Source organism: Brienomyrus brachyistius, chromosome 13 (assembly GCF_023856365.1).
Source record: "Brienomyrus brachyistius isolate T26 chromosome 13, BBRACH_0.4, whole genome shotgun sequence".
In the NCBI taxonomy this organism is placed as follows: domain Eukaryota; kingdom Metazoa; phylum Chordata; class Actinopteri; order Osteoglossiformes; family Mormyridae; genus Brienomyrus; species Brienomyrus brachyistius.
Genome location: NC_064545.1, coordinates 4,323,710 through 4,333,787, shown reverse-complemented (window position 1 = coordinate 4,333,787; position 10,078 = coordinate 4,323,710). Strand labels below are relative to the sequence as shown.

Here is a 10,078-nt window from a genome sequence, read left to right as displayed (position 1 = left end):
CACACGGCCACATTTTAAGTTTAACATAGGGGACACCGTGAGAGTCTCCAAGCACGGTCAGATATTTGACAAAAAGTACGAGCAGACATTCACCGATGAGTACTTTGTCATATGCGACCGTGTGCCCAGATCCCCACCGGTGTATAAATTGAGGGACGTGCGCGGCGAAATACTAGAGGGGACATTCTATGAAGCGGAGCTGCAGAAAATCAAAATATCTCCGAGACGCACGTTCAAGGTCGAGAAGGTTCCCAGATAGCATGCGTAGTCGGGCCGATTCTGGCTGAGTGTCGGCACTGTCGGCTTACTGTCGATGCGGTAGAAAATGACGGTAGAGACACAGTGCCGAGCCCGGCAGCCGATTCGGGCTAACACACGGCTTTGTTCATGTGGTCCAGCGGTGGCTGAGCACAGTTCCGCCGATACTTTTTTATTTCATGGCAGTATGATATGATGCCGGAACAGTGCCGAGCCCGGCAGCCGATTCGGGCTAACACACGGCTTTGTTCATGTGGTCCAGCGGTGGTTGAGCAGAGTTCCGCCGATACTTTTTTTATTTCATGGCAGTATGATATGATGCCGGAACAGTGCCGAGCCCGGCAGCCGATTCGGGCTAACACACGGCTTTGTTCATGTGGTCCAGCGGTGGTTGAGCAGAGTTCCGCCGATACTTTTTTATCTCATGGCAGTATGATATGATGCCGGGACAGTACCGAGCCCGGCAGCCGATTAGGGCTAACACACGGCTTTGTTCATGTGGTCCAGCGGTAGCTGAGCACAGTTCCGCCGATAGTTTTTTTTTTATTTCATGGCAGTATGATATGACGCCGGGACAGTGCCGAGCCCGACTTCATGTGGGCCGGCGTCGGTTTGAGGCGCTCAACGAATCTAATTTTCCTACATTTACTCTTTTCTCAGCGGTTGGCAATCAGTTTTATACATGCCCCGGCATCTGCCTAGGTGAAATATGTATCAGACTTCCCATTCTTTATAGGTTCCTTTAAATCCAGCCTATTTGTGTTTCCTGTTAATACCATTGCTATTTTTTTCTTGACCTAACTCCCCTGAATATTTTTTACAAGGGGGGAAAACAATGCCAGTTCTTGACTCACAGGTGGACGGTTTTCTATAATTTAATTGTACTGTTTAGCGCTGTAAAAATATTGCAATAACTATTTTCTCTGCATGATTTTTTTTACACATTGTTAATTTGTCTTCATATATGCTTAATTTTCCATTCTTTCAGGAACATATAAACGAAATATTCATATATTTAAATATATATTCAAACTGCAATGTAAAAAAACTGGGGCAAGTTAAACGATAGGTAAACGATAAATGGGCAGAAACACATTTGAAAATTATGAAATATCTCTGTTGCCGGTTTGCTGTTTTAGCGCCGTTTTCCCGGTGCGCTTAAGTACCCTTGAATGAAACGGAGCTCAGACCATTGGTCATAAGCTTAATTTTCCAGTATCCTGATTGGCTGTAAAGTCCGCCAAGACGTCCTGAAACTACAGTTTGCGCTCATTCTATCTTAGTCGCATGACTGGACCGGTAAGTATTTTATTTCAACACGTTAATATGAATTTATCATACGATATAACTGAAATAATTGCCGTGGCCCACGTACCTGAGGCGAGTATAATCACAACCACCGGCGAGTACAAAAATATGTACGTCCAATTACAACTAAGTGTGATTTATCGGGGCTAGTACATTGCTTAAGCGCCACCCTGTATATATGTAGGGTTCCAACATTATGAAAAAATCACGTCATGATAACCGTATATCCAAATATCACAGTTTTCGATGTATCACGGATTTGTCACCTTAATAGAATGAGAAACGTAATATGTAATATTAAGGACTAGGCTGGGAACCCTGGCCTGGTGTCGAGGCAAAAGTATTCTATCGGCCGCGAAACGTTAGAAAATCTACAACTAAACCAATAACCAACAATACCGTTATCTTGGGATATATGGATTAAGATTAATATATACAATAAAAAATTATTAAGGCTGAAGTGTAGCTCTTAGAACAGGTATTCGCGTTAACAACCGTAGCCAAAAATTGCAATAAAAATTTATATCTGCGTTTTAACTGCCGCTGTTTTAAAACGCGCGGGCAGGCGTTAGGTGACCAATACAGACACTGCACTCTATAGCACTGTAATGAACTCTAGTTAACCATATTTTACTTAATTATTAATTGTTGCGAATTTTTATGTGAATTACTTATGTATACATTATTGTATTTTCTAAATGATTATGGTAATATTCGATCAACGTCCAAATCGTCTAACGTCCTGTTTTACAGAACGTAATGCTAACATTAAACGGGGGGTACCTGTAGTTGCAGTTGTCAGTGGGAAGGTAGAATGGTTTTTGCAAACATGGAATTTATATCACTTCCCAGTATGGCATTGCAGGATCACTTAGCCAGCCACACTGAATCTTGACACAAAACTGTCCTCGAATGCAGTATGGTAGTAGTGTAGGACTGATTGGATTCATTTGTGTAGAGATAAGCGATCCACATATTTTTGTATCTGAATCCAATCAGGTAAATATAATATTAAAATATCTAAAGGCAAATGTGTTTTATTCATTTTTCCTTTTCTTCCCAGAGTGCACAGAAGTAACCCACACACCATATAAGGTACTTTAAATATGGATAGACGTAAGGTTAGGAAAAAAGCTGTGAAAAAAGTGAACATGTTTCTGGCATCGCTTATGAGTGAGGATACAGAGGGCACTGAGACTGTGATGGAAGGTTATCATACAATCGGTGATACCAGTGTAGATCAAACCTATCCTTTCTATCCCAGTCAATCAGAGAGTGAGGGGGAAACCTCAGGGGAATTTGAGAGTGATTATGCAGGGGGTGATATGAGCAGTTTGTCATTGGTGGGTGCACTGAGTGACTGGGCTGTCCAGTTTGGTGTATCTTTAGTTGCTTTGTCTGCCCTTCTGGGAATTCTCAGAATACACCACCCATATCTACCCAAGGATGCCAGGACCCTACTCAAAACAAAAACCCTGTATTGTGTGCAGAATGTGGCTGGTGGTCATTACTATTATTTTGGCATTTTAAAAACCTTTGGCAAAACAATGGAGAGGATGTGGTCTGAAGTTACTGAGAGACATGTTTTTTTATTACAGCTCAACGTTGATGGTCTGCCACTCTTTAAAAGTTCTTGTGTTCAGTTCTGGCCAATCCTAGGGATGCTTCGGGGTTGCATGAAGAAACCAGTTATTATTGCACTTTTCTGTGGAACTTCAAAACCGAATTCCCTATGTGACTATTTGAGTGACCTTGTTCATGAACTTCAGGAGCTAAGCAAGGGGTTCCTGATCAGTGGAAAACATTTATTTCTAACTGTCTCATCTGTTGTTTGTGATGCTCCAGCTAGGGCATATATCAAAGGAATTAAGTCTCATACTGGTTACTCTGGTTGTGACAAATGCATCCAAGAAGGTGTTTATGTAAACCACAGGATGACATTTCCTGAGGTAAATAGTCCACGTAGAACTGATTCCTCATTTATCAGCTTATCTGATGAGGGTCACCATGTCCAAAGCTCGCCTTTAAAGGAGGCATCTATTGGAATGGTGTCATGTTTTCCACACGATTATATGCACCTGGTCTGCCTTGGGGTAATGCGAAAATTGTTAGAATTGTGGCTGACTGTAGGACCTCTCTGTTGTCGAGTTACTTCTCATCAGAGCGAACTAATCTCAAGTTCACTCATTAGTATGAAAGATTACATTCCTGTAGACTTTGCTCGGAAACCTAGGAGATTGTCAGAGAGGCTAAGATGGAAGGCAACAGAATTAAGACAATTCTTGTTGTATACTGGTCCTGTGGTACTTTCTGGTGTGCTCTCCTTGCCAGTGTACAAAAACTTTATGTTGTTATCAGTTGCCATTTTTATACTTTCAAGTCCTGTGTTATGTCAGACTCTGAATGATTTTGCCCACCATCTTCTGGTGTCGTTTGTGGAGCACTTCAGTCAGTTGTATACTGAACATGTAGTTTATAATGTACATGGCCTCACTCATCTAAGTGAAGATGTGAAATTGCATGGAAATCTGGATTTAATATCTGGATTTCCTTACGAGAACTACTTAGGGCAGATTAAGAAAATGATTAGAACCCCACATCATCCATTGTCACAGGTCATACGCAGAATTTCAGAAATAAACAGTTGCCCAACAGATGATGAATTAGCACATGGAAAACAGATGTTGAGAAAAGAACACAAAGACGGTCCCATTCCGTCTTCTTTTCAGTTTCACCAAGTTCGTCAGTTTAAAGAAGTAGTCCTAGATAGTACAACATTAAATGTGTTTAAACATGGAGATAACTGTGTTAAAATTGATGATTGCATTGCGTTGGTTGTGAACATTCTGCAGTCACAAGGCAAAGTTTATGTTGTCTTTAAGGAATATCAGGAGAAGAAATCATTTTATGAGTATCCTATAAATTCGTCTGTACTTGGGATCTATGTGGTAGACAATTTATCTTTGACTCTCAAAACAGCTGAACTTAATGTAGATAAATATGTCAGATTGCCATACAAAGGCAAATTTGTTGCAGTGCCCCTCCTGCATTTGAACAGGTGGAATTCTGGCAACAACTAAAGTTCCATCTACAGGAATTCTGTATGAATGTGTGTAGTTAATGATAAACTAAAATTTGGGGTTTGTAGTTTGAAGACACTCCAAATTATGTAGTGTTGATGCTGGTTTGTTAAGATTTGTAGTTCATTGAGATTTGCTGTTAGGCTACGAGGGAAGCTTTTGTGTTTTATTTATTGTGCACTCACTGAAGAAAAAGTTAAGTACATATAAGTAATTGTCAGATTTGGATGTGATTTGGTACATGTGCAGACCAGCCATGGGACCAGCAGTGTGCCTATTCTGCCAACTCTGTTGTCTGTGTGATCTGATATTATAATCATTGCAATACAGTCACATGACCTTTCACCATGTCCAGATTCATTTCCACCACTCCATCCAGGTAATTAACTTTTTTTGTCACTGAGTATATTTTGTTTATTATCATCAACAGCTATGTTCAAAATTGTGGAGTTTAAGGAGACAAATGAGGTAGAATTGGTCCCTGGTGTGTGGGTGAAAGATGGTGTCTGCCACTGGCCCCCCTATAAAGGAAAGCAGCTGGATTCAGCAATTAAGCATCAGGTCACTCCAGACCACAGCTGGATACAGTGGGAAGTCAGAGTGATGTTTATAACAGAGAGTTATGAGGAAGGGAGACGGAAATTACGGGAAGCTGAACAGCGTTCTGACCTCCAGTCAGAAGCTGAAGAGTCTGGGAAAAAGAAAAGGAGAAAAATGTATGTATGCGTCTTTCAGTATTTGTTTCTTAATTTTTTAATTGCTTCAAGAAAAAGTGGTTTATTTATTTCATATGTTTTATAATGTTGATCTTCAAAATGTTTTTTTTTTCTTAAGGCCAAGTAGCAGACTTCTAGATGCCACTAATGGTGCTTCAAGTGAGAGTGAAGAAGAAGCAGGACTGCAGCAGAGTGACAGACGTCTACCTGAGGCCCCACCAATCAGCCAAGTTAAAATTTTAACACCATTGCAGACTGCTAATACTGGAAGTCGCAGTACTATTCCCTGGCTGAAGAATCCACCCCTCCCTCTGGAAATGATGTGGCAACCTACTGATGCCCTACGTGGAGAGCATGACCTAAACAAAAGTCAGTAACAGGAGTTTAGTGACCAGTACAAGATTCTGTATGGCTCGGCACTTGCCATATGCAGATGCATTTCCCCCTGCTTTTCTGTTTATTTTCTTAAGCAAATTTTTTTGATTATCCAGAAGTATACGTTGAAGAATTGCCACCAGTTCATTATGTTATTTAAGTTATGGAATTGTCATCCCCCCTTGTGCTTTGTTCTTAAGACCGTGCAGACTTGTTTTCCTCACCACCACCTCATCCAGAGCCTTCAAAAGTTCAGAAGTCCTGGATACCATCTGAAGGTAATATTCATATATTTCGTTATTTATGAATGTTACTTCTCAAAAGGATTATTGTTATCTGCAAACTAAAATTTGGTGTTTAAAATAGCATAATTAGCCAGTGTTATATTAGAAGGAGCATTTATTGTCCTGTGACGTTACCTTTTCATTTGCCATCGCTGACGCTGTGTAACAGGGCCATGGTTTTTGCCTTTAGTTAATCAGTTTCACCAAGACCATGCAAAGACTTGGACACCCCCATCACAGCTACAAAGGACTCCTGCTGAAGGCAAGTAACACCTGAGCAATTTCCTATTAGAAATGAAAGTTTTTTAAGGGTGGGTACTGTCAGTAAAAATATATTAATATTTCTACATTGGTTGCCATTTCTACACTGCATTGGTACTCATTCCTGAACCTTGTTCTAAGTATAAATATAACACTAGTGGGTATTCTCTGCAGTACACACTTTTCTAATTGCTGGTTTTAATTCTGAAAGTATAGAAATCACTAAGTTTGCATTGTGGAAGTGGTAAACGTGTTTGAGAGTTGCTGTGGTACCTGAAATAATATTTACATCATGGTTGTCATTGATGACAAGTTGTATATTGGGTTTCTGAGGTTGACGTACATTGATTGGATTGCAACCATTGTAATACAAGCTAATCAATCGGTCTTCTACAATAATTGAATATAGCAGCTTTCTAATAATTAAACATTAGCCATGCAGTTGACTGATGTGGATCAATCAAAAATAAAATACATTAAAAATATCTTCTGGTCTTTTTCCTCTTCTCTCTAGTACCCCAATTTCCTCAAGGTTGGGCTAATTCATTTACCCAGCAACAATCATTACAACAGCCACCAAGAGTTTGGAGCAATCAAACTTCATCTGAAGGTAAGTTCCATAAATGTGTAATTTAATAATTTATATAGATTTTTTTTTTTCAATGGAAATGTGTCGGTAAAAATTTCATTTGTTATCACCCTGTTGACTCTTACCGGTTGCTGTCTGTATCTTTGCAAAGGATTCAGATACATGAGAATACCTTCAAAACTTGGTCAGGACATTTAATGTTACTTTCTTTATAAAGTAAAGAGTAGGGTTTATGATTTGACTAAATATCACATCACAAGATGAACTCTAGCAGGCAGCTGACACTGGCAAATATCACCTGGTATGACTACTGGAAAAATAATTCTCATTGTCAATATCTGATAAAATCTTGCTATAAATCAAACTTACTATAACATTGCAAATGCCTCTTTATGTGTTTCAGCACTAATTCGGGAAGTCCTAACAAAGCAAGAAATGATCCTTGAGCAACAGACATTTATTTTGCGTCTTCTTCAAGCACGGCAAAACACCCAGGATTGTGAAATTGAAGAAGGGCTTCTGCCAGTGCATGATATAGAAGCGCTACAAAACGTGGAAGTACAACTTAGTAATGGAGAATTCAAAGAGAGATTGGTAGGTTTTTATATATCTTAGGGGGGAATACCACTTTCTGTGGTCACTATTTTAAAGTTTAACAGCCATTTTTGGACTTTATGATTAACTTTTTTTTAAATGCAAAGTGATTGTGTCTTGTTCCATCAGTCATAAAGTTTTGGTGATTTGTGACTAAATGTTTTGGTGTGTCTCTTGTAGATGAATCACTTAAGTCTTATTGGAGGGTGTGACATAAAGGATGCAGTCTGGCGGCTAATGAGGAAAACAATTTCCAATAGCCTTGCTAGAAACATGAATTGGAAGGGGTTGAATGGGAAGACATCATTTGCAGCACTGCGATTGAAGGATGTGATGATTGGTAAATGTATATGCAAACATATCATATGGGTCATTAGCTGGACAAGGTGGTCGTTGAGAAGGATAAAATATATGGAACACCAGAACACTCAAATAAATAAATGTAACCCATCACCACGAAATGAGTCTTATGGGTGCAGTTCTATCAGTGCGACTTCAGACTCATTTTGTGGCGACGGGTCATATATTTGGAAATAAATAAATATTTCAATAATTAATTAAATGTGTCATTTTATTTAACAATAATTCAATAAATGGAATTACATTTCATAATATGCAAAAGTGATTGCTTACATAATTTAAATTCTATTTCACAATAAAGTTAGACTTCACAATGATGTATTTCTGAATAATGGTGCACTCTGTCAATCACTTTGAGGGGGGCGGGACTGAGCTTGTGATTTGCTAATCCCATGTGATTCATTATTCAGCCTAGCAGACATAGGAAATACTTTGAAAAGCTTTGGAGGATGTAATTATTTTATTTATTGAGATATTTATGTATGTATTTATATACACATATACATCTACTTATTTAATTTTGAGTATTATGGTGTTCCATAAAATATGACTTAACATTGCTAATAACTTAACATCTATACTCAGTGACAAAAACAAGTTAAGCACCCAGAAATAACGGCCTGATTTGAATGTATGATATAATCATTGTGATAGTCACATGACGTTTCACCATGTGCAAATTTATTTCCACCACTCCAACTGGGTGCTTAACTGTTTTGTCACCAAGTATAAAAATCTTTAAATAAATGAGAGTTTAATACTAGGTGAATTTTTGGATATGTTGAAAAACTAAATTTACATATTTTCCTAACTGGTGTTGCTGGATTGAAAACATACATCTTAAAACCAATGTCTATTCATGGATTATTTTAAAACTGGCATAAAAAATCTCAATATTGTATGTATTTTGAGACATATCTGTTACTTTCTGCCATTTTAGCTGCAGTTCGAAAAAATCCACTGATGTCCAAAGCAACAGATCATGATGTGGAATCTGTCATGAAAAGATGGCTGCAGCTTGCTTTAGATCGAGAGGGCGGCAGAAAACGGCGGCAAAAAACAGACTCATAAAATGTCTCTCTTGTTCAATCAACCACCCACCCACTTTCACCCACCAGTATGTGTGCCAGATGTGTATATGCTAATATTCACACACTAGTCATTCATTTTGTTTGTAATATTCTTTAAAATTTAGGATGAAAAAAAAAGCAAAATTTTCAATTTTGTGAAATATTTTTCTTACCAAGTGCTTTGCTGTTCTGAATTTTCTGAATTTGATTGATGTTTAAAAAATAAAACCAATTGAAAACGTATTGTTTTGCTTTTTCTTCACTGTAACGCTAAGTTTAGTTCTATGTAATTTGAAGTACTGCAATTTGTAGTTTGATCATTACTTCAGCCAGCTCTGTGCTTTACCGTTACATAATACGTGGGTCAGACCTGGGCCAAGCTACTTTACAATATGATATCTTACATAAAGCCCAGATCTGGGGGGGGGGGGGTCAGATCTGTACTGTACCTTTAAGAAAACGTCATTTTGTAGTGTCTGGGCCACACCCCCATTCTGACTGGCGCGCAGTATGTGGGCCAGATCTGGGCCGTACCTTAAAGAATAAGTCATTCTGTAGTGCCTGTGCCACACTTGGGCCAGACTCTCATTATGATTGTTGTGCGGTATGTGAGCCAGATCTGGGCCAGCTTTTGAAAATAAGTCGGGATGCTGTACAAACGCCAATTCTGGGCCGAGGACCCAGGCGGGTTGTGGGCCAGAAGAAACTACAGTACGTGGCCCACATCAGAGCCAGCATAATTTTGCTATCTGGGTTATAGGCTCAAAGACCGACAGAAAGGGGAAAAAGTGGATTTTAGTACATTGGCAGGGTTGGCCCTCAAGGTTCGATTCGTGGATACCGCGGTCGGACTTGATACAGGTTTAATTTTTTAATAGAAAAGAGGGGGAAAAATGGAGGATCGCCCCTCTTTTTACCTCACGCTGCCGTCAAACTCTTGTCTCTCCATCTTCCCCGATAACAAGAGTTCGGATTACACTGTGATGTTATCACGACCTATAGAGCTACGGGGGCCTTACGAGGTAGCGCTGGCTGAAATCATGTATTGTTACACGTGGCGAAATATCACATACCCGGAAAATAGTTTTGAATTGCGGGATACGGAGGCGGAGGCAAAGAGAGAGGCCGATCCTTTAGTGGATCGGCCTTTCCTTTTTTCTCGGAAAATTAAAGTCGGCTATTA

The 10,078-nt window shown here is 39.2% G+C and overlaps 1 protein-coding gene across 3 annotated transcripts; it reads left to right on the top strand.

Annotated features, from left to right (window-relative positions):
* Positions 1-251: 251 nt before the first annotated feature.
* LOC125705993 (uncharacterized) lies at positions 252-9,138 on the top strand. Of its 3 annotated transcripts, XM_048972408.1 has the most exons (10): positions 254-1,557; positions 2,630-2,661; positions 5,077-5,362; positions 5,481-5,731; positions 5,938-6,015; positions 6,212-6,283; positions 6,797-6,892; positions 7,275-7,465; positions 7,646-7,805; positions 8,766-9,138. In XM_048972408.1, exons 3-10 carry the CDS (start codon positions 5,079-5,081, stop codon positions 8,894-8,896), a joined length of 1,263 nt encoding a protein of 420 aa, XP_048828365.1. In that variant the 5' UTR covers positions 254-1,557; positions 2,630-2,661; positions 5,077-5,078; the 3' UTR covers positions 8,897-9,138. The 3 variants fall into 3 exon arrangements, 1 of the variants encoding a protein (XP_048828365.1); XR_007381816.1 differs by lacking the exons at positions 6,797-6,892; positions 7,275-7,465; positions 7,646-7,805; positions 8,766-9,138 and having other exon boundaries at positions 252-1,557; positions 2,630-5,362; XR_007381815.1 differs by lacking the exons at positions 254-1,557; positions 6,797-6,892; positions 7,275-7,465; positions 7,646-7,805; positions 8,766-9,138 and having other exon boundaries at positions 1,567-5,362.
* The last annotated feature ends 940 nt before the right edge of the window (positions 9,139-10,078 follow it).

What these genes read in the sequence shown, in the direction of transcription:
- LOC125705993 (XM_048972408.1), top strand. Translation starts at nt 5,079, where the DNA reads ATGTTCAAAATTGTGGAGTTTAAGGAGACAAATGAGGTAGAATTGGTC. An exon ending in AAAAAGAAAAGGAGAAAAAT is followed by an intron (nt 5,363 to 5,480) that starts GTATGTATGCGT and finishes TTTTTTCTTAAG; the next exon opens with GCCAAGTAGCAGACTTCTAG. An exon ending in ATTGAAGGATGTGATGATTG is followed by an intron (nt 7,806 to 8,765) that starts GTAAATGTATAT and finishes CTGCCATTTTAG; the next exon opens with CTGCAGTTCGAAAAAATCCA.